The sequence below is a fragment of the Phycodurus eques genome, chromosome 21, assembly GCF_024500275.1.
Source record: "Phycodurus eques isolate BA_2022a chromosome 21, UOR_Pequ_1.1, whole genome shotgun sequence".
NCBI lineage: Eukaryota > Metazoa > Chordata > Actinopteri > Syngnathiformes > Syngnathidae > Phycodurus > Phycodurus eques.
Window position 1 is genome coordinate 12,208,380 of NC_084545.1, and position 24,274 is coordinate 12,232,653.

Genomic DNA, 24,274 nt, shown 5'->3' on the forward strand with positions numbered 1-24,274 from the left:
ACGCTCACCCAAAGCCTGTTCCGAAAAGCGCTGACCTCAGTCCAACCCAAAACATTATTTACAGAGCGCTGGAGCAGATAAGGCTGGCCATCAAAAGTTTGCTTGAAGTTGTTGTGTCTGGCACAGATGATGCTTTCTGCAGGGTTCATGGAGTTCCACGCAGGAGGAGGAGGCGATGGAAGGGCTTAACAATGGCGAAATGCAGGAGATAAACAAGGTTTAATTTGAGTTCATTTGAGCTATTCGAGGATGCATCGTAGTGGAACCTTTTAAAGGTGAACACAATCTGTTGTGGGAACCTTGTCGACCTCAAATCTGTGACATTTACATACACAAAATATGGGGGAAATTCAAAGTTAAGCACTCAAGAGGGACAATTTGGAGTTCAATGTACATTCTTGTATGATGGGAATATGCACCCCCACTGCCTCTAGTTACCGCTACTTCCTATCAGTGTTCTGTACAAAAACAAAACTACAAAAAAGCCCTTTAGGTGCTGACTGAACCTCGATCTCACGAGATATGCTGACGCTGAGGTCTCGGCTGATGGGATGCACGACTGTGGTTGTGGTTCAGAAATTTTTGTGCAAGTTGAAACCGTGTTTTAATTGTGTTCTGAATTGCTGGACGGAGCGAACCTCTCGATTTTGGTTCGGATTTGTGTTATGCAGGCCGGCGCACAAACATGAATGCACCGTGGCGCTAATTCTACCACAGATGAAGGAGCGTTTTTGGCTTCTTCATACTTTCCTCCGGGGAATGCAGAGCAAATTCAGAGTGTTGCTATTTTGACGGCTGTGGTGTAAGGGGAGAAACCTGCTTCCTTGTGAGTGCGCTTCTACTGACTCATATTTTCAGAAGTAGGTTAAATAGCTGAGGTCAACCAGGCATGAAAGGTTTAGACAGATATTGTCGATGAAAAATGATATCATGCGTTTACTGAAGACAGAGACGAGTGTCCTCAAGTGCCGTACGATGTCCCGAAAGTTTTCCGTGAAGCCTGTCTTGTTTCTTCTGATGGAAAGTCAGCATATACACTGAGGCCCCACGGTTAGCAATTGTTTCCACATCTGCCACATGACAAAAGACAAAATGTGCCCGTTTCCATTATGTTACTGGAATTTGCTCGCGTGTTTGAGGCGGGGAGAAACGCTGACGACAGGTTGGGCCTTTGGAATTAACAGTCGCTTTGTGTTTTAACCCCCCAAGAGAGGTCACCTGTGAACATTTAGGTGAAAAGGGGGCCACCCTCAGCGCCTTGCCCCACCGAGGGGGCAAAAACTCTGGCTCAGATTAACGCGTTTCTCAACACAGTCGGCCGCGAACACGAAGAGACACCAGAAATTGAAACTAAGAACGTTCATGTGAATTGGTAAATAAAGCATGCTAAATAAAGGTTACAGCCTATCATGGCAATCCACAGATAGAATGCAGTGTTTGAGCAGCGGAGAGGAAATCAGAGATTCTATGCATGCTCTTGTAATTGTGGCAATGCCGTTATTACAACCATTGAGACAAAGTTCAGAAAGTCTAAATAAGACAAATTAAAATAATACTTTGGTGAAAAGCACACTTACACGTTTGACTGGTCAATCACAGGGAACAGAGCGAGAGACCATTCACACTCAATGAGTGGGAACTGGACTCAATGCATCCAAGTCAGGCGAGTAAACAATTACACACTAACTAAACTAAAACTAACTAATTAACTCATGTGATTAAAGCGTGTTGGATTTTTCAGTCAGATATGAAATGTGAATAATAAGTTAGAATACAGTATATAATAGTTAGGACAAGTTCAAGGCTAAAAAAAAAAAAAAAAAAAAAAAAAATGAAGTCAAAAATAAAAAAAGAAGAATGTTCTCACGAGCATTGAAGCTTTTGGCAGCGGGTGGAAGGGGCGTGGCCAGAGGCAGCAGCGTGCTGAGCGGAGGATAAAATGTTGCTAAGCGATGCTTGAGGAGGCTTTGCTGCAAAAACCTCTAAGACTCAAAGGTCCACACTGCAGAAAAAAAGCCAAGCAAACTTTGTGTCACTTCGTGTCGCACCTGAACTCTCCACTTCGCGCGGACCTTTGAAGGCGGATTTTATACCGGCTGCTGCAAAAGTTCGCTTGTTTCACGCAGCCCAGGATTTCATTCAGTGGGCTTCACCTCGATCCATTTCAGGTACATTTTCGTCCATAACGCATTTTGCACAGGACACTCACTCGTGTAAATGCTTAGCGTGCATGCTCATTTCTTTGAATTGAATTCCAACTTTCACAGCAGTAAGGAATTTCATCACTGGCTCCAGTGTTCTCCCAGTCAAGCCACGCCATCCAGTATCGGATAGAATATGTGGCCTTCGGTTTGAAAGCCCGAAATGTTTGCACTTCATCTTTTTCTACTCTTTTACCCAGGAACGTATGAACAGTTACCGCGTAGTCCAATAAATACACATAATGGCTGAACTCGAGCAAGGGTTCTCAACATGTGGTCTGTGGACACCTGGTGGTCCCCGTAGAAAGTGGTCTATGTACCAATTTCTTGGGGTGAATAACAGTGGACCCCGACTGTTCCCAGAGGGTAGATATTGAGTCAGGCCGCGATTAGCAAATTTCCGCGTATAATTGACGACCCCGAAAAGTGATATAATTTGCGATAAGTGATCGTTATAGTTGCCTATATTAATAGTTTAGTCCACAAATATACTACAACCTATTATCCTGAAAGACTTTAATAGCATTTCATACACCAATAAACATCTTTAAACATTGCTGTACAAAAATGCAGTATTGTACAGCAAAGGGAAAAATCTTGAGTCAAAACACAGCTCTCGCCGGTGTCTGCTTGCTTGCACCGACTAGTCAAGTCGCCGCCTCGCTCTCTCCACCTCCAGACTTCCGGTGACTTGTAAATAAAATAAGAGCGTCCAAGAACTAACTTCCTCCTCAGCCTGTGCAAACACTGAGCCTCCTCCGTATCAACAAAACGGCATGTGGCGAGGCCTTAAGACACGCCCGGCTGCAACATGTTTGGCTCTTGCATCGCGGGGAGGGCAGGCCACGCACATGTGACGCGATGACATCCCAAACATGTATCACATTTGGACGAAATAAAAACAAAGATGTTTGTTCTGGTTAGGTTTAGGGCTAGGGTTGGGGCTAAAGCGGGGTTAAGGTGAGCCATTAAGGTGGGTTAGGATTAGTGGGAAACATTAACGCCGCCACACTTAAGTCACATACTTTTGAAACCAGTAGGAAACCAGTAGGATGCAGTTATGAGAAGACCTCATAACTGCAAATGGGTGAATTCCCAATTCGGGGGGGGCAATTGTATTACAATTATGTCATGAATGATACAAGCTCTTTGCAATTTTTATGCAAAAAAAACCAAAACTAAACAAAACAGTGATTGTGTTAATGTTAAGTGTAAAGTATTTAGCTACAATTTGTCATACAGGTCAACACTTGGAGTGACAAGCTAGTGCATTGCATTAACCAATGTTACCTGTAAAGTTGCCGTTATTTGGCTTTGGGACGTACTGTAGGGATCAACTTAAATACTAAAGCTACGAGGTGCTTTGATCAAATTTGAGAAACATGCATTTTAGGGACATTAATAGGTTACTGCACTGTAAGACTTAAAGCTGCCTGAACCTTTAAGAGCTGACTTGATGGTCTCATACAAACTGTTACTTTTTTCTTGCCAGCTCACACAATCCAGTGCCAAGGATTGGATCTCCATCCTAACACCACACATCCATTCTATGTGGCATTTTTTGGGGGGTGCACATCAGCACTGATATAAAAAAAAAAAAAAAAATGAAACTCGCACCACCAAACCGACCGCTGCTACTACTGCCGCTGCTGCCGCTGCTGCTATCGGTCACCCAGAGGGCTGTTTCCATGGCGATGCATCTCAACTCCACGGGGTGGCAGCAGATGCTGGACAAGTACCTGGATGAGGATGGCGACTGGTGGGAGGCCAAGCAGAGGGGGAGGAGGGCCATCACCGACAGTGACGCCCAGCTTATACTGGACCTGCACAACAAGCTCCGAGGTCAAGTGTACCCCCAAGCATCCAACATGGAGTACATGGTGAGTGGATGCAGTCGGTTGACTATGGTGTGTACTATGATACTCCTTTTCTACTACTTGACACCTTCTCAAACTGTTATAGACATTTTTCAATTGACAAAAATTGTACTAAAAGTTATGAAATCAGTCGGGGTGTCAAGGGTCTCAACCTTTCCATATGGGTGATGAGAAACCATTGTCATTGCCACAACATGTGTGAATATAGGGCTACACCGACTTAATAGTGTCCCAACTTACAAGTTTTGCCGATGCTCGATGTTTTGCTTCGAGTTGCGAGCTAAAATTTGAATTAGAGGCACCGATGTACTTTTAGCCCTTTATTGAACGAGACTAAAAGCTTAAGAGCGAATACAAAATGAAAACACTCGCAAGGAGCATGGAGGGGACCTCAGACTGAACCAACCGCGTCATAAACAGCCAATCGGAGCTGCAGTCCGAGCTCCCTGATGTCACTCACTCGGTCATGCCTCTCAAAGGCACACAACACATGAATACTACAGTGCGTGTATGTGTGTCTTTGTGCGAGCGTGTCTGGCTTAATTACACTTTATAAAACCAGTTTATTTCGTTACATTCTCCTTTGTTATGTTTGCCACATTTTTATATTATATATTAAAATGCAGTGCTATTTAAAAAAAAAAATGTGTTTTTGGGTGGCTGGGGGGAAATCTATCCTCTGTTATTCACTGAATAATTCACCCATCTGCTATGTGGAAGTGAGTTGAGGAGCTTCATTTAGCAACATCTCTTGGCTTCGAAGGGCGATTATAAGTCTTTTTGGGAGGTGTCAATTACGTGCAGTTTTTTGTTGTTGTTGTTGGGCTCAGTCCCTGCACACCGTACATGGTTAGAAATCAAAACTCAAATATAAAACAGGAAAACCTAATTCTCCTCCATTGTTGTCGTTCGTTAGTGTGTCAAAGATGAGGACTGATACGTTCAATCCAGCGTAGCGTTATGCAGTTTTCCTCTTTACTACTTTGAAATGGAAAACCAAAAAAAACCTCCAAATTTAGCCAAGCTTGTGCTTAGCAGTGGAAAAGCGACATAAGTGACCCCAGTCTGAACTTCAGAAGTGTACTTGTGGGCCGTACAGCTCAGTGAGCGCCACCAGAGCAGCTGGCACGTTTACACACATTAGTCCCTACACATGTGACCGGTTGTTTTTTCAGGAAAAAAACAAAACAAAACACCATGCTGCCAATAAATGCATAACTTTACTCATGTTACGAGATACAGTATGTTTGGTGCTTGTGTGTGCGCGTGTTCGATGGGGGTGAGACAGCTGGTAAAACAAGCCGGGGTGTCGCGCTCTTGATTCTAATTGCATGGTGAAAAGTGATCCTGCAGGCTTTGCATGAGTACACACACACAAACACGCACATGCACACACACACACACACACACACACACACAAACACGCCTCTTCCAAAGTTAAGTGCCCCACGCTCAGGCCATCTGGAACGCTTGCAAACACGCTACATGTGTAGCTGCCGCCTGACTGCCATTGTGAATGGTCTCCAACATGAACATGGCCCGTTAAAAATCAATACAGCGTTCAGAAAGTAATGACTTTTTTTTTTTTCTGTCTCACTTAAAGAGGTACAGAACAAAAGGCAGTATTATTGCACGGTGAAGTCAAATAAACAGTTCCTGCTGGGGGCAATTGCTGGACTATGCAATTGTACAATTGAGAGTTTGGATTGGAGGACTGTGTGTGTGTGTGTGTGCGTGTGTGTGTGTGCGCGCGTACGTGAATGAATTGGAGCTTGGCAGGCTTCTAGTTGAAGCACACTTGTGGAGAAATGCTGAGCCAGCAGTAAGCAGTGCAAGGCTCCTTTCTACTGTCTCCCGTTACAGTTAGCTGTTTTTTCTTTCTTTTCTCTTTTTTTCTTCATAACATTCAGGGGCACCCAGGGGTGAATTAGGGGGAGGCGAGCAACGAGAGTATGTGAGGTCAGTGAGAGCATTGGCAAAGAGTAGGTAAACAGTAACAGGTCTAAAGATGATATACACACATTTGAAAACTGAGAGGAAAGAGGGTTTCAAAGAATTGAAAGGCAGATGAGAAGGGTTGACTAATCAAGTGAGGTGAGGACAAAGTGAAAAAACTATTTCCATATTTTAAAGTACTAAATATTGAGGCTTTTCCATGAGCAAAAGCAGGTTCTCAGACATTCTATTTCTTGTACTCGGTCAGTCAGATTCCAAGTTCTGGTTCCACTTCTGGTCGGTCATTGGTGCATTTGAGGATACACGGGTAGAAATGATCAACATAAGCAGTCGTGCTAACATTTGCCAACTATGTTTGCCTTAGCACTTGACACTGCTCTATATTATACTCCACAGTCTCTACTTTGATGCATTTACATCAAGAGGTACAGTTCTTGTTCTTGATTCCATTTACATTGTAAGTACCATGGCAAAACAGAATTGAACTGTAGTGGTGAACTTGTGTCTTGATTTGAGTTTTCGCAAACTGACAATGACCCATTTACTTTTGAGCTGCACAGAATAGGATTAAAAAAAACGACAACACAAAAAACGATATATTTCAGAAAAATTGTTTCTGGTTCACTGGCTGTCAACATCTGTGGAGTCTTTCATTTAGAGAAAAAAATAATTGCCAATATGTCAGTCTGTACCTCTTTCCCATGTTTGTCTCAGTTTTGATGCGTGGTAAATTAAGCCCCCAAGCTAGGCATAGATTAATTTGAAAAAAACGTCTCTGTGTAGAGTCTCTTTAAAAAGAAAATACTGCCAACATTGTAGTCCTCCATGACCATACTGTACATTGCTAGTTTTGAAAGTGGTGCAAGCTTCTTTCCTGACTTCATTTTTCGGTCTGTGTTGTTGGAGTGCTGTCACCTCTCAGAAAAGCACACAGCGCCACTACTGGAAGGACTTCATGTGCCTCTGCTCCACCGACACACTCATGCATGCAGATGCAAATAAAAACATCCCTCACCCACATATGCACACATACATAGCTGTGTTATTGTCCGTTTAGGTATTAAACCAGAACCCGGCTCACCCTCTGTGGCGATCACCTCAGAGACTCAAAGATATCATCAATTCAAATCCCCACATTTCCTCCTCTCCCCTTTCCTGTTTCCTCTCTACTGAGCCATCTCCCTTTCTCTTATCCCCGTGGCTTCGTTCCAATTCTGTCATTATACCACACAGTGGGGGTGTGGGGTGTGTGTGTGTGTGGGGGGGGGGGTCAATATTCCCCTGGATAACCAAGAGTTCACACTCCACAGTGTTCTAAAATCGGAGATAGGGGGAAACCCCTGTGATTCTTTGACAATGAGCTAAAATACATTTCTTCTGTATGTTGGTTTGAAAATTGTGACTCAACTGAAGGCAGAACCCGTGTGTACAAAATGCACAAACGTTGTGACGTTCATTTTCACCAACTACAGTTTCCAGCATTTACACTGAAATGATAAATGGCATAAATTACAATTAAAATTACAACAACAACAACAAAATATATATATACCGTTCACTTTGAGACAGGTTTTCAAATGTTTGCATTTTCAGATGCCAAAACACCTCTGTCCTTCAAAATGTCACTTGATTGTAGATTATCAAAAGTAATTAAAGGCTGGTAAATCGGTCCCGAATTAACATTTATATATATACGTGCAAATAGAGAGTTCATATAAGCACATAATAGGAATTGAATTGATTGCATTTGAGCCTGAAACATCCAGTGTAAATCAAGCCTAATAGAGCGGCTTAGCTTGGTGGAACTCCATATTGGCTCAGAAATCTTGTCCAAATATGGCTGCCTCCGGATCCAAAAACAAGTAAAGGAAGCGACTCATAAAAATACAAAGTTTCTAAACGGTACACTCCAAACCAATATGGTGGGCTAAGAGTACCCATGTGGGAGTCCAATGCTATTTCCATAATATTGCTGCAAACATCAACACCAAAGAACTGAACTTGATGGTATGAGAACATTAAACCTATAACTCGCTCAACAAAAGACTTAGCTGTGGCTTTCTTTCACTATCTAGAGCTTGACAATTCAAGTAAATGCCACTTCATATTTTGCTATTTCCACTACTTTCCGCACTCTTTCGACATGCACAATTGATTATGGAACAGGAAACTAAAAGGTGCGAAGGAAGAAAACCCGTACCCTTTGGAATGTGGCCTTATGAGCGAAGAGGGCCTAAAAGTTGCTGCAAATGAAGTGTTAAGCGAAATAAACAAGTGTGTGCGTGACGTGAAAGACTTAAGCGGTGATGGAGAGATGGAAACAACACCAATGATTCTGTGACTGTCTGCTTACCAGTTGAGCTTGATTCTATAACTGAACTGTGAGCTGGCATTTCCAATGTTGCCTCAATAGCACAAAGTGAAAACAGGACATTGCACAGTGGCACTGATTTGCAGCAGAGGTTATTTAGGAACATAGATAAGGTTTCTGGTAAACAAATGATTTTCATTAAATGTCATATTGCGGCGCAATACATCAGGGTTTCAACACTGCTGCTTTAAAACCGAGGGGGCTCATATTAATGTTTGTTTTTATTTAACTAAATCATAGGAGAAAATGTTATCACCACTCAGGGTCTCAGACCACTCAAGGTCTCTTTAATCTTACACATTTGTAATTAATGTTCTGCTTTGAAAAACGATAGGAATATGTGAAACTATTGGTAATCATTTGGTTGTGCGGGAGCCTAGTTTCAAGTATGCACCGTATGGGTCTAATTTAACATTCGCACATTGGTGAAGAACAACAACAGCTATGGCACACAAACCTTAATTCTCCAATTCTCATCTCTGATCACCTCATCGACTATTTCCCTTCAGTGATATTTTGCAGGGCTGCCAGATATCCTGCGCGGAGGTACAGTATAGGTGTGTGTTTCTTGGGTAATGCAGAGAACAGCAGTGGGACCCTAAGTGGGTGACACACGATGGAAGAGAAGGACGTGTTAAAAGTAGTGTATGTTTGAGAGTTTGCAGTCATTCTTGGATGAGATTCCAGGAAGAAGCCAGCTTTAACGTCCACGGCCCAATGTGTGAAATATGGGAACTTGCGACACCTCTGCCCTGGTCCCAATTTAACTCCCACACACCGATGTAAAAAAAACTAATTAACTCTTCCAGAAACCGGTTGATGGAGGGTGAGAGTGAAGGTGTGCCATTAAAAGCCAGCATATGGTGTCCTTCAGAGAAAATATTGTACATCTGGTGTTAGTGTAACATTTTGTATGCTTGAATATAGGTCAGTGTGGAGCGAGGACACTTTTAGCATTCTCAGAAAAACCTCAAAATTGGAATACGAATCACCGCCGAGTCGAATTATCAATTTTCAGAGTCAGATCTTTACCCCAAACATATGGTATTACTTAAATGTATTTTTTTACGGGATATATTACGAGAAAAGACAAGTCAGCTGAGTAAGTGCAACATAACGTTGTGAAGCATTATTAATTTCATCGTGGATGGCAAACCCTTTTATGGGCATTTGAGCAAATCCCTGCAATATAAGCCTATCCATCCATGCATTTGCGGTTCCCCTTGTCCACATTAGGGTAGCGGGTGTATATATATATATATATATATATATATATATATATATATATATATATATATATATATATATATATATCTTTTTTTTTTTACAGAGTATATATATATATATATATATACTCTGTTAAAAAAAAAAAAGAGTTGAAAAGGGCCCTAATAAAAACCCATTTAAAAAAATCAATCACTAAAAAAAAAATGAGATAACGAGGGGACAAACGATAAGCAATGATTTAGCGGAGGTTCACTGTATTCAATCTTTTTATCGGAATGTGCAGGTTTCCATAATTGTTTCCCCTTTTGCTATTGTTTTTTTCTCCTCCCTTGTTCAGGAATGGGACACAGAGTTGGAGCGCACGGCAGAAGAGTGGGCCGAGACCTGTCTGTGGGAGCACGGTCCTTCGGGCTTGCTGCCACAAATTGGACAGAATCTGGGCGCACACTGGGGGAGGTAAATGTAAAATGTCATCAATATACAATCAACACTGACGACTCACTTTAATATACTGTAGGTGCAGTTCAAAACTGAATAATTGATGAAAAGAATTAAGCATCAATCAAACTGCGTTAGAATCAAATGACTGTAATTGATGGTTTGTAATAAAAAAATTAAAAAAAAAAAGGGGGAGAGAGCCAAGTTTGAATTGGATAGAAAGGATGATTCTGGCAATGTGTACTCTCTTTCCTCAAAAAACTGTCATGGTGAAGACATTTGGTTTCTGCCGGAGTGTTGCCTGTGTGCTCGCTGGCAGCGAACCACTCATCTCCCACGACAGCGAATTAACCGTTTTGTGTTGTCAGAACAGGTAGGGCACGCACGAGCATGCACACACACACACAAACACACACACTACACACGGACTAGCTGTCATTTTCTTCCACAACAATCATCAATCATCAAACTCTGCCATGGATGCCATTTTTGCCCAGTCTTGTTTCTTATTGTTGTGTCATGAACACTGGCCTTAACTGAGGCAAGGGAGGGAATACAGTTCTTTAGAACTTGTCCTGAGTTCCTTTGTGGCCTCCTGGATGAGTCATTGCTGTTCTTTCGGGGTAATCTTTGGAGGCCAGCCACTCCTGGGAAGGTTCACCATCGTTCCATGTTTTCTCCCAGTGATAATAATGGCTCTCTCTATGGTTCACTGGGATCCTAACGCTTTGGAAATGGCTTTTGTAGCCCTTTTCAGACTGATAGATGTCAATTACTTTATTTCTTGACAGCTCTGGAATTTCTTTGGATCGGGTCATTTTGTTGCAGCTTTTTTAGATCTTTTGTCTGACTTGATTTTGTCAGGACAGATTCTGTTTAAGTGATTTCTTGATTGAACAGGTCTGAAGGTAATCAGGCTTAGGTGTGATCAGTGAAAATTAACCAAAAATTGTGAGTAGCTACAATTAATTCATGATTTAACAAAGGGGGTAATTACTTTTTCCACAGGTAACTAAATATATATATATTTTTACTTAATAAATAAAATCACAATTTAAAAGCAGCATTTTAAGTTCACTTGGGTTATATTTGTCTGATATTGACATTTGTTTGATGATCTTAAGCATTATTATTTATATAATTCTTAAAGGGATGATACGGTCTCTCTCAAAGTCTTGAGCACACATTGATATAAAAACAATAGTACAAATGGGTTTTGTCATAGTCTAAGTTTAGGTGGATGGAATTTTGTTTTCCATTGATAATGTCACGTTGTTCTACTAATAATAACTCTTCATGATCAATTCATGGATCATCCATGCATCCTCAAACAGTGAATAGCACTGATAAAGAGGTATGATCAGTAGTCTTTTTATGATAAAAAAAACAACTATTCAAGTAGGTACATAAATGGAAAACAACTGTACTTTGCCCTTCTAAAGGTTTGCACATGCACACACAAAAAAAGTGCAAACTTGATAGCTCATTCAAACAAATGTGAAAGCTGATGTACAAACCGCACACCCAGGATTGCTTTTGCCAAGGAGGGCGAATTGCTGCGCAGTTGATTTTGTGCGTTGTCGGAGGAATATATGCAAATAGGTTCATGTACTATGCGGAATGTGATTTATCAAACCCGCGACGAATTACGATAGCTGATTTTGCTTATTTAAATACCACATCCGACAGGCAGGTGCTAACGGCACCGCTGTGCATAACCGTGATGCGGAGGCGCAGGTACAATGAGAGGCGAGAGGGGAGAACCAATCTTTTCCACTTGTGTAAGCATTTTTCGAAACGCCGGAAACTAAATTGATGGTGAACTGTCGTCCATTTAGCAATGCAATTTTGGAGCTTCTGGATGATCTCAGGGTTGGCTTGGAGTCAGTCAACAGGAGTTGTCATGCCATACTGTGTCACCTGTGGCGAAACTCCGAATCTGCATTTCATTGCATCTGCATGGCTCATTTGAGCACATTTAAACATTTGGTGCTGTCTCATGTTTTATGCAATGTTACACAGGATGGGCAGATACATGCCATTCCCACAAACAAACATGACTTTTAATGCAGTTGCTGGCTTCCCCGAAATTAGCAGAGCGATAGATTTCTTTGGGCTCCTAGTTATAACGTTTGTTTACCTTCCACTAACAGTTCCGAATTCCATCACTTTAAACTTCATTTTGTGCTTGCGGTGTTCTTCAAAATATTCCACGGTGAAAATCATCAGGGCTACCCAGCAGCACAAAACCAAATCACCTAATTTAGCATACGCTATTTGGGATTTTAGCAAAACATCTGATCATCTCAGTGTCTATTCTGCAGATATAAATTTCATTGCTCTTCCAAAGTAAATGTTCTAAATAGCAAATCAATTTTAATCGCTTGTCCCACATTGTTGTTTCTCCCTTGCCATGCCCACTAGGCTAATAGCAAATTAATCAGACACACACTAATTATATTAATAACAAAAAAGGCGCTATAAAGTTAATGTGATTAATATTATGGAAGTACCTTGAATTTCTGTGCATTAAATATACAGATGGTTGAGTAGAAAGAAAGAAAGAAAGAAAGAAAAAGAAAGGACAAAAGAAAGAAAGAAAGCCATCAACCAGAGCCACCAGTGAATATGAAAAGTCCTGTTGTGGTAGAATAAGAAATACCTCCTCTCATTCTCTGCAGGTATCGCCCCCCCACCTCCCATGTTCAGGCCTGGTATGATGAAGTGAAAGACTACTCTTTTCCTTATCCCCAGGAGTGTAACCCCTACTGCCCATTCCGATGCTCCGGCCCCGTTTGCACGCATTACACCCAGGTGCAGCGCCTAGATCTGGACCCAAACCATATTTTCGGGATATTGACGTTGTTATTGTTATTAAAGACATTTTTTTTAATGCTCTGTGTTTTGCAGCTGGTGTGGGCCACCAGCAGTCGGGTTGGCTGTGCAGTCAACCTGTGCTACAACATGAATGTGTGGGGCCAGATTTGGGCCAAGGCTGTGTACCTGGTGTGCAACTATTCACCAAAGTAAGTCCATACATTGTTGTTTTTACCTTGGCAACCAGAACAAAATGAATACTTTATAATGCGATTGACAATGTTTTTTTTTTTGTTTTTTTGTTTTTTTGGGTAAACCTTTAACAGTAAACCTTTATGTTGTGTCCAAAAAAGCTGCCTTCCTTAGAATGACCAGTCTTATGGCCATTCATCCATCCATCCATTTTTTTAAAGCCCCTGTCCTCATGAGGGTCTCTGATGAGCTGGATCCTATCCCAGCTGACCTTGGGTGAGAGGTTGGGTAAACACTGGACCCTTTGCCAGTCAATTGCAGGGTAATAATAGACAACTATTCACAACTATGAGCAATTTAGAGTGGACATGAAAGCTTCGCACGCGAGATTTGAAACCACAATCTCAGAACTGTGAGGCGACTGTGTTAGCTAGTACCCCACAGTGCTCCCCTGCAGTTAAAAACAATACAAAACATGTCCCTCTGATTCAGAGTCCTCCTGTGGACAAAATGTAACCATGGCAACTAGTTGTTAGAGAGATGTTAATCTGCTTCTTGGCTGCTGTGGAGTGCCCTTGAGCAAGGCACCAAGCTCACCCCCCCTAGCTCAAGAGGTGCAACACTGTTTGTGAGTCCCTTTCACTCTGACACCGCTCCAGGCATGTGCATGATTTGGTTTTGTTTGTGGTGGTATGCAACACAAAAATATATACAGAGTGTCAGTTGAATTTCCCCTTGAGGGATTATAATCAGTGTTAAACTAAAAAAAAAAAAAAAAAAAAACTCAATTAACTGTTATGCCTCTAATACCGTCATCATTCAAATTGAGTTTTATTGACTTTGTATAGGCAGAATGTCTTATCTACTTTAGGTCGAGATTCTGATGTCATTACCCGCATGTGCAAGACTTGTGTCCTGTCTGTGTCAAACAGAATTTAAAATTCTTTTTTTGGCTGTTGTGTGACTTAAACAGGGGGAACTGGTGGGGCCACGCACCTTACAAACATGGGGCCCCCTGTTCCGCATGTCCTCCCAGTTATGGAGGTGGCTGCAAGGACAACCTCTGCTATAAAGGTGTGTGTAAGTGTGTCGCAAAATCAGTAGTCAGTAAGGAGAAAACAGTCAAAATGTTGGCTCTATTGATGTGATGCTTTGTGGTGTTTGTTTTTTGTTTTGTTTTGTTTTTTTCCAAGGCCACAAGACCCACCTTCCTCCAGAGGACACAGAAGAAAACAACTTTATCGAGCCCGAGGCTCCCCGTACTACGCAGAGGATCCGGCCCCGGGTTTCGAAGCCTGAGACTCCCAGTCATCCTGCTCCCGCCACCAAACCCCCAACAGAGGACCTGCCAAAGAACAAATTGGTCAGCACACAGCAGATGTGTAAGCTGCCATTTGTTTCATTTTTTATTTTATTTTAAAAAAGGGCTTAGGAGGTGCACGTAGTGGTGGTGGAGTATCGTTACAAAATTGTGTTAAAAGCAAATAATTCATAAATGGCTGCTTGATGAGTGCTGAGAGAGCAACAATAACTAACAAGCACAAATTGGGTCTTGACCGGAAATGTTAGCCTTGTAATTAATCCTAAATAACCTTGATGCTCTGGAGCCTTTATCTTCCTGACTTGCCTTGACATTGCGAGCAGGGAGGAGAGTAACTGTTTTAGCTTGACTCTTTCCGAGTGCGTGTTTGCGTTTGGCGAGCCCAAAGGGGTAAGACACAATTGCTGTGGTTTTTGAATGGCTTTCTCTCAGCAGCACAAAGGAGGCCTGGGACTGTAAGTGGACTCACATACTCAAGCCAGTACTGCTGACCACCCCTGTTCCTCTTTTTATTTTTGGAAACTTCACAATGACCTAGTAAAAGTTTTTTCGTATACCCTTGGCCGGTGTAGACCTACATGTGGTTTTAGAATTTTACATGCAAGTAGTGCGATGGCACTGGAAAGATTAGCCGTCTCGTTAGCGCTTTAGCAAATGCACACGTCAGAGGCACAAATGCAACAAGAGATCTGAGTTCATTTTCACTCTATTGTTGTTTGTGCTGTGACACAAACATTCAACACGCAGGTCCTCCTTTTCCTCAGACTACTATCTTAGTCCACATGGAAACAAAGAAAACAGTGTTCTGTGATGGGCTGGTGACCTGTCCACGTGTACACTGTAAAAAAGGATTTTGGGGAATGGTAAATATAATCCAAGAAAATCATCTAAAATTTACTTTACTATTTTGGATAGGTAAAGTACCCGAAAAGTTAGGAAGTGTAAGTAAAATATACCCTATTTGACAACAGTAAAAAGTTGAGTAAAATACACCTAAAAGCCATTGGTACTACAATATGCATCACGTGACGCATTCGTGTCGCACTAATTAGCTGACGTGTCGTCGGCTCATCAGCACAAAATCGGTGAAAACTGATCACTCTGATCAGTTGTTCGCTAGCGAATCAGCACAAAAGCAAACAAATCCACAAAGAAAAATGCACTATATGGTCAAATAAGTTAAGCTAAACGATCATTACTTAGATTTGTTCTTGCTTGTATTATGAGTGTGTCAGGTAAGGTTAGCAGGCTATCTGTGCATTTCATTTTATAAAACCGTGTCTGGGGATTGTATGAAAAAGAATGCTCACTAAATTGTGGAGGATTTCAGTGTAGGCATACAACCGATTGGCCAATGATTGGAGTCTTTCAATAAGTCACTTGGCACAATATCTTCATTGAACAACTGGATACGACCAAAATAGTGAAATAAATATATGAAGAGAGAACATGGATATTGAGGAACACAGAGTTTACTAGCCCCCAACTCAACTTAGGGACTGTGGTTGAAATATAACCAGAATTGTGTGGGAAGCTATATCCAAGTTTTGTAAGTTTTTTTTTATTGCTATTGAATTAAGGCATTCACAGAAAAAGATGTGTTTTAAATTGACCCAATTAAAGTGGCTGCAAATTGTTACCCTACATTTATTGGGTAAGTTCTATAGGTTGTTTTTTTACATTGTACCTTGATTGTCGCCCAAAGTCACCTTAGGTAGACTCCTGCTCACCTGTGACTTTAATGAGGACACATGCTGTAGAAAAATGAAGGGCTGGAAGGCCGGATGGAAGAACTCTGTCGTTGTGCCAAAATGGCACAGTAAAAATCCTCTTACTGACTAAGCATTCCCCCCAAAAAAGCTTTTAGAAGTGAGTCATCTGCATCCAGGGAGCTGGATGTTGCCTGTTTGTTCTTTTATGCGCATTCAAAAGACTATTTTTGTTCCTGTCTTGCAGCTCAGCTTGTGACCTGTGACACCAAGCTTCGAGATCAGTGTAAAGGAACGACATGTAATAGGTAAGGATAAAACTATAATGGCACCAAGCAAAATTCTAGCGCTCCACCTCGGCCAAATCTTAATTTTGACTGAGACAAAATGATATAAAAATATAATCCATATGTTGCATGTCGCTGAATGCTTTCGTTCAAGTTCATTTATCACTGGTCCTTGAGGGGGGAAAAAAACATTTCCATTTAATTGAATCTGCACCAAATCTTACTAACAAAGACAAAAACTTGCAATGAAAAACAATTGCCTTGGCACAGGTTGGGATAAAAGCACAACGCAGTTAAAAAGTACTTTTTTCCCCCTTTTTTTTACATCCCCAATTCTGTGTTAACCCACAGATATGAATGCCCCGCAGGATGCTTAGATGCGACAGGGAAAGTAGTTGGGACAGTTTACTATGAAATGGTGAGTACACACAACAGGAGTTAATGCTTCCTTGTAATGTGTCTTTAAAGCAGCCAGCTAACATTCACATCTTGTTTGTGTGTCATTTTATTTTTGCAGCAATCCAGCATATGCCGGGCCGGTCTACACGCTGGTGTCATAGATAATGATGGAGGATGGATGGATGTAATGAGACAGGGAAGAAAGGACTTTTTCATTAAGTCTAACAAGAATGGAGTCCAGTCACTAGGGTGAGACTTCGGCTCCGTGTTGAAAAAGAAATTGAACAGCACTTTGAGTGCAGACTCCGACTAAAGCCGAACTGTGTATCTACTCACTAATCATGCTTTTCCATTGGCAAAATCAGATCATACCAGGTTACTATTTCTTGTCAGGGTTCTAAGCATGATTAGTATATACCATATAGGGGACATAAACCATTGGAACCGTTGATATTACACGGCTAGACATGACAAAAACAAACCCACACGTTAATTTACCCTTGTTCCACCGTCTCCGCTCGTGTTTGCTTGTTGCCCTCAGCTACCACTTGAATACAACTTGTACCAATGGAGACGCCAGCCCTATTTTGGGTGGGCTCAGGTCCACCCAAAACTTGCCTTAGCCCACCCTATGAATTAGGTTTCAAATGTATTTATTTTATTAATATGTGATGATAGTACACACTTTGGCATTGACAAAAAAGTACCTTGTGAAAACTGGTTGAGTTATGACTTAATTTCAATGCCCATGCACTGTCTTTGAAGGGAACATCGACTTTCCCAACATGGCCGCCACGTAGGGCTGCTATAGCGGGCTGGCGTACAGTATAGTCTTCATATCTGTGGTCAAAACCGCTACACACATTTCCAGCTGTTAATGCTAATGACATAATTTATGAAATGAAAGTTGACCTCACGACGATGCTTCGCTGCCTCCTCTTGAATTGCTCTATACGCCACAGACTCGGCAGGGGCTTGTAATGATGCGTACTGCGCAGCTATTGGCTAATAAGTTAATTAGGTACTTGGAGTTGTCGCTAGCTAATTGAATAGCAAAGAGCATATGGGGCAGAAAATGCTAAAAATCTTACCAAGAGTGTTTTATTTCTCGTCAAATCTAATTAAAATTAGACGCATCATGTAAAAAAAAAATAAATTAAAAAAAAACACTAACTCCCCTCTAAGACTTTTTGTCAACTTATTTCAAGTTAAAAATAGCTTGAAACAAGTGAAAGTTGTCTAAAAACAAGTTGATAAGTCAGCCCACCCATAGCTAGTGGATCTAGACTCGCCCTTGACTTGTACCCTTATACTTAAAACAGTTAAATGTTGAGAAATACAGGAGACTCTCATTCTCCTCCACTGTTGTTGTTGTTTAGCATGTCTCATTTTGACAGATGCATTCAACGCAGCGTGGTTTTCACTGTTTCGCCTGGTACTATCTTGAACCGGAAAACAGTCTGTCCCAAGATGACGGACATACAGTATGCCATAGTGACTCACACAGTAAAATACGTTACCCTGTTAGTTTACCCTGTTGCTGCGATACTATACTCATAGTTTTCTATGAGTATAGTATCGTCTGTTTATATATATATATATAGTTATATATATATATATATATATATATATATATATATATATATATTTCTTGCTGCTGTCTCTTTTCAAAAAAAAGAAAAATTGTCTCCTGACCATAGCGAACAGCCACATGACAAGTAAATACTGCATGGGAGACCCTTGCTCTTATTTGTTAGTGAATATAATTTTCACAGTTTCCCGTAACACTAATTTGAAGTGGAAAACGCAACCCCCAAAACCAAGTGACTTGAGCTTCGACTGATGTTGAAAGCTACTTTTAGCTACATTGGCTAATTTCTGGTTCGTGCATGAATGATGGATGTTGACATATTTCTTTACGTCGGCAGTAACATAACTGAATAGTTCCCGAAAACAGTGAAAATATAAATATTTTTCCACTTTTTTCAATCAAGAGCATCATCATTATTTGATAGATTTTTCCATGGCCCATGCACCAACTCGTCACAAGGTTTGGTAAAGTCATGTGGCTGGTGCTAAACTGGGACTAAAAGCCATTTTACAAGGTCATCGGGATTGCAAACATGAAATGGTTTACGCTTACTTGAAACAGGCTGTTAAGGAATAACCTTGGATAAAGAGCCACAGACTGCTTCACCATGTCTAAAGAAAAATACAGTATCATCTGATCACATGTAGGAGTCTAAATGTCATTACCAAAACGTTTTGTGAAATTGGTTGTGCAGTTTCGGTATGACACTGCCCCCCAACAACATACAAACAACGGTAGTTATACATATATTTAAAAAAAACCTCATCGTTGCTCCTTTATGCTTGATGGAGGTATATTGGAGTAAAGTGCAAGATGTAATGCGATGTTTCTCTCTGCACAGGAAATACCAGAGTGCTAATTCATTCACAGTCTCCAGGGTCACAGGTAGGCTACTAAGTCCTGTAATCCATCAGTTTTGCTTTTTTTTTTTTTTTCTTTTGACTATTTGCTGGGCTGTGTTGCAGTCAAAGCGATCACCTGTGAGACCACAGTCGCACAACTGTGTCCATACCAAAGGCCTGCAAAGCATTGCCCAAGGTATGACCCGGCATCCCAGCACTTTCTTGTGAATAATAAGCATCACACAGATTTTATATGTTCCTTGACAGGTTGTACTGCCCAACGAACTGTTTAGAAGAGAACCCAAACATATCAAGAGTAATCGGCACCAGAATATACTCTGATGTAAGTATTTTGTTCATGGGCGTGTGCACACGAGAGTATAACGGAACAAAATCCTGCCTGTTGATTGTTCTTGTAGAAATCCAGTATTTGCCGCGCGGCGGTTCACGCAGGGGTCATCGGGGACAACGCGGGCGGTTACATCGACGTGATGCCGGCAGACAAGCGGAAACTCTACACTGCCTCCTAGCCAAAATGGCGTCGTCTCAGAAAGGTACAAAATGGTTTATTTAATTTGGGCAAAATTTGTCGATCGACGTCAGGTGGTGTTATAGGACATAAGATGATCTTAACCTATAAAGATGGAAGTGCAATCAAAAGTTGAGAGTGTAGTACCTTGAAATTAATTAAAAAGGTTTGCTTGGTGAGTGAAAGGAGTCATTTGCATAGGGAGCAGAAACTAATAGCTTTCAGGTAAAGTGAGCGCTTTCTTTCCTCTCTTCTCTCCTTCGTGAATTTAATCTTTTCAAGATACAGGCAGCTCATAACATCTCATGCTGTTCCTATGGGAGGGTGATAAGCATGCCTCTTGCTTAGAATAATTCATTTCTTGGCAATTAGGGTAGAGGGGGAAAAAAAAAATAATGAAGTGAATGTTCCGAGAAGCACTTAATGTTTTTCAACGGAGGGAAAATGCCAAAATTCAGACATCTGCTGCTGCTTTTACTAGTATCATGTGCTATTGTTGTGGCATAAGACACTAAGAAGAAATGTTCAAGAAAGACTGGTTATTCACAACAAATGAAACACAGCGGGTGAAACACAAGGGCAGGCTTGTTGTGGCGTTGGATGATAAAGAAGGCAGGTGAAACCGATACTCCGGCAACAAGAAGCTCGAAAAGTGACAGATGACAGAACAAAGTGTCTCAACACAAAATAAAACTGAATCAATGGTGTACTATTGGTCAGAGTCCCAACGGGGACGTGGAAGAAAAAAAGACGTTCGCAAAAATAATTTGCGAGATATGCAAAAAGGGGCAGTGGTGGAAAGGGCCTAGATACTGTACATAAGGTCTGCGGACATACTGTATTTATACCTCATTCTGTATTTAATGAGGGTACCAAATAACGTTCAATGCTGCATTCACACACCGATCGCTGCGTGCTCTTCCGCCTATCTATGTGAGACTATTGCGCCACTTTTAAAGGGAACGAAAGCAGCCGCTTCGAGAACGTGTGGTCATCTCCGACCATGCATTTCGAGTTTTTCTTCCACCTCCTTTCGCCACCACATTTATCTTCTGCTTGTTGAGATCCCTGACGTCTGCATCACCCCGTTATTCATCTTTCTCCCTTAACTCCCGTCACCAACATCCCTCTCCCTGGCTCTTCTCTTTGTCTCATTTTCATCCAGTCTTCAGAATCCTCCCGGCGGGAAGGCGTTTCGGGTGTTCGCCGTGATTTGAGTGACTCCCGCTTGCACGCATCGATAAGAGCGGCGTGCCCGAACAGAGAGCACACTCTGGGCTTGTGAATAGGCGCTGATCGAAGCCTGTTGTCAAAGTCAACAGCTGAAATGTTTCTTGCCTTTGCTACACTGGCGGGGCTTCGAAGTTGTCTCCATGACAGCGTAAACAAACACTTGACACATCCATGAGGAGAAGCGGTGTGCACACACCCGCCGCAGAATTTGGTCAGCATTTGTGGAAAATTATTAGAAACTGTAAATATATGAACGTATGAATGGTTTGCTTATTTTGTCTTGTGTGTGTGTGTGTGTGTGTATATATATATATATATATATATATATATATATGTATATATATATATATATATATATAACATTTGCTCTCTTTTGTGCCTTTTTAATAGTATTACATAAAAACAAATCAAATATATTATAAAATAGTTAATGAAATAAAAAATATATCATTATAGCGGCATTTATGTACTTTTACTTGTCCGGCACATTTTTACTGGTGCTTTCCTAAAGGGTTGTGTCATATTTTTGACTTAGTTTTTTAAATGTACGGGGAACAAATCTTAATTCATCTATTTTTTTATGACCACATGATTGATGTATCACTATGGTATATAAAGAATGCTGCTATATTGTTGTTAAAATGTTTGAAATTTTCCAGCGCTTTTCCTGCTGGCAGGAAGTACATTAACCTTTGGGTGTTTACTCAAAACCTGTACGTTTGACATTATTTTGTTTGAATATTTAATCCCCGCCCACCCCAAAAGCTGTTTTGATGTTACACTATATCTGTATCACTGATTATGTAGCAGTTATTGTATATTGTGCATTACTCATAGACATAATGTATGTATTTTCATCTCATTTCATTTTACTTGTTTTTCATATGGAGTATATTTTCCTACCTCAGGTTATTGGGAAAACAAACTTTTTGCAATAAAATCTCTCAACTCTCAATTTATATTTAGTTTTTTTTTTTTTTTAGCTTTATGTCTGAATGCAATATTTTGTTTCATAATTATTTTTGATAGTGATGTATACATTTTCTAAATATGAACACAATGCATACATTCATACATTTTAAACAATCAAATTAATTTACAGTTTGGGCAAATTTATGAGGCTGGTTTACTCTGTAGGTCCATGTGCCTATTTCAAGTGCTAAGTAGCTGCAATATGACCATTTTAATTCATGGAACACGTGCATCGACAACTTTCAAGAAAAACTAAGAAATGAAATCGCCTGTCCTACCTAAGGTCCGGGCTTATTGCTATAATTGCCAATAAAGTAATCAAAACCGCTACACACTTGAAGCCCAAACGCCTGGTCCTCGAGATCGTGATATGAGTCATAATGCTTTCAAAGGTGAAAATGTGCTCTCAGAGCTCATTGCCAATATGTCCTTCCACATTAGCTCCAACCCAGTGGATACAGTAAAATGGAATATCCTCTGGGAGTCACTGGAGTGGTCAGCTTGGTGGGTTTTTTATGACGACTGACTGATTCTCATGTAAAACCCCCAGGTTGACCCCTTCCTTCAGCACCTTTTCTCCCAGCATCCGTATGGATTATTCATCAAACTTCGGGGAACTGAAGTTTAGAAATCCCAGCTTCCCTCTCAGGGTATGTCAGTGCTATTGTCAATCCTCATTCGCTCCTCAGCAGCAATGGAGTGAAATGACCGATACATATAGGCAGCGCCATATTCATGTCTGACAGCGTTATGATGTCCAGAGGCCTGCCATTGCTTGTGACTCCAGCTGTCAGTCTGTATTACCCCTGGGGAACAACTGCTAAATCATACACGCTTAAACATTGCTGAACACGTGCATCTACTTTTTATGCGTATGAGAATTTTCCAAACATTTTGACACTCACCCTTGCCAACACAAGCGCAAATAAACAATTTTAAAAAGATGCTGTGTATGTCTGAGGCAAGCGTACATTTCATTTGCTCAAATGAAGTGCTTGGAACAAATATTTGATTGGGGAAAGAAAAGGCTGTGGAGTGGATTGATCAGCCGCCTGTGTATACATTCACAAGATATCAGAGCAGTGTCAATATTCCCACGAGTGTGGCAATAGATGGTACAGGTTAGGGTTAGAGAATTTGAGAAGGAGACTAAAAGGCAGAGAGAGAAAAGAACGGGGGGGGGCTAAATAAAACATGAGCTTTTTATTGTCCAATATACAACAACATTTTATGCGGGTAAATAATGATAGGGCACTCTGGTTTGCTCAGATTTGGAAAATAATCTTCCCATAAGAAATATTGGAAATGATAACCTGTCCCAGAGTCAAACTGTTGCTGTAATAAAACCTTTGTATCTATCGGCAATGCTTGAGCTAATAGTTTTTTTGTAACTTTCACACAAGTGTAAAAAAAAAATAATACCGGTAGTATAATTAAAATATTGAACTTTGATACTGCTTTGAATAAATTTAACTAAACTGGTGTATATTCTTATTCGTTGCTTTTGGGGGGGGGGGGCAAAGAAAATGTCCAAAGCACACCCAGAATCTTTTGTGCTTGCTGAACTGAACTTTCACAAGATGAACTCACACATGAAGGCGGTTCCAGCTCTGTAATTTTGTGCAACTTTAAGTATATTTTCCCCAAACTCTTATTGCCAGAACTCAAATTCCAATACCATAAAAATCACCAGTGACATCAAAAATTATTATAATGTTTTTTTTTTACTCATCGATGTTTTTCATTGTTCAGTGGAAAACAATGATTGAAGCATTGTTCAAAATAAATCAACTTTTTTTTTTTTTTTTTTTTGCATTCATGTCTGCACATGACATTATTTGTTTTAATCATTATATTAGCCCAAATGATCAGGTAATTCAGGTAAATTTCCATATTTTCCAAATTTTGTCTAACTTATGCTTGAGCAAAGCAAAGCAAATTTATAAATATAGCACATTTCATGCACACGGTAACTCAATATGCTTAATATGATACAAAGCATTTAAAAACAAAGAAGAAAAAACATCTTACAAACATTTAAAACAAAGAGAAAAAATCAATAAAAGTACAATTAAAACAGCGTACAGTGCAAGAAATATCTTAAAAGTGGAAATGCTCTAAAAAGCCTGAGAAAAAAAAGAAGAGTTTTTAACCTGGACTTAAAAAAATGCACACTTGGGGCTGACGTCACTTCTGTTGGCAACTTATTCAATTTGTGTGTAGCATAATAGCTAAATCCTGCTTCATAATGTTTGCTTTGGACTCTGCGCCACTATTTGACCTGAGTCTGTGGATCTCAGAGCCCTCCTGGG

The 24,274-nt window shown here is 40.7% G+C and overlaps 1 protein-coding gene across 1 annotated transcript; it reads left to right on the forward strand.

Annotated features, from left to right (window-relative positions):
• The first annotated feature begins 1,978 nt into the window (after positions 1-1,978).
• Positions 1,979-21,894, forward strand: crispld1a (cysteine-rich secretory protein LCCL domain containing 1a). The gene is made up of 15 exons (XM_061666182.1): positions 1,979-2,168; positions 3,694-4,081; positions 9,970-10,088; positions 12,752-12,884; positions 12,981-13,096; positions 14,053-14,153; positions 14,273-14,461; positions 16,357-16,417; positions 16,748-16,814; positions 16,914-17,044; positions 19,228-19,271; positions 19,352-19,424; positions 19,496-19,571; positions 19,648-19,782; positions 20,923-21,894. The coding sequence occupies exons 2-14, from the start codon at positions 3,806-3,808 to the stop codon at positions 19,756-19,758; spliced, it is 1,497 nt and encodes a 498-aa protein (XP_061522166.1). The 5' UTR covers positions 1,979-2,168; positions 3,694-3,805; the 3' UTR covers positions 19,759-19,782; positions 20,923-21,894.
• The last annotated feature ends 2,380 nt before the right edge of the window (positions 21,895-24,274 follow it).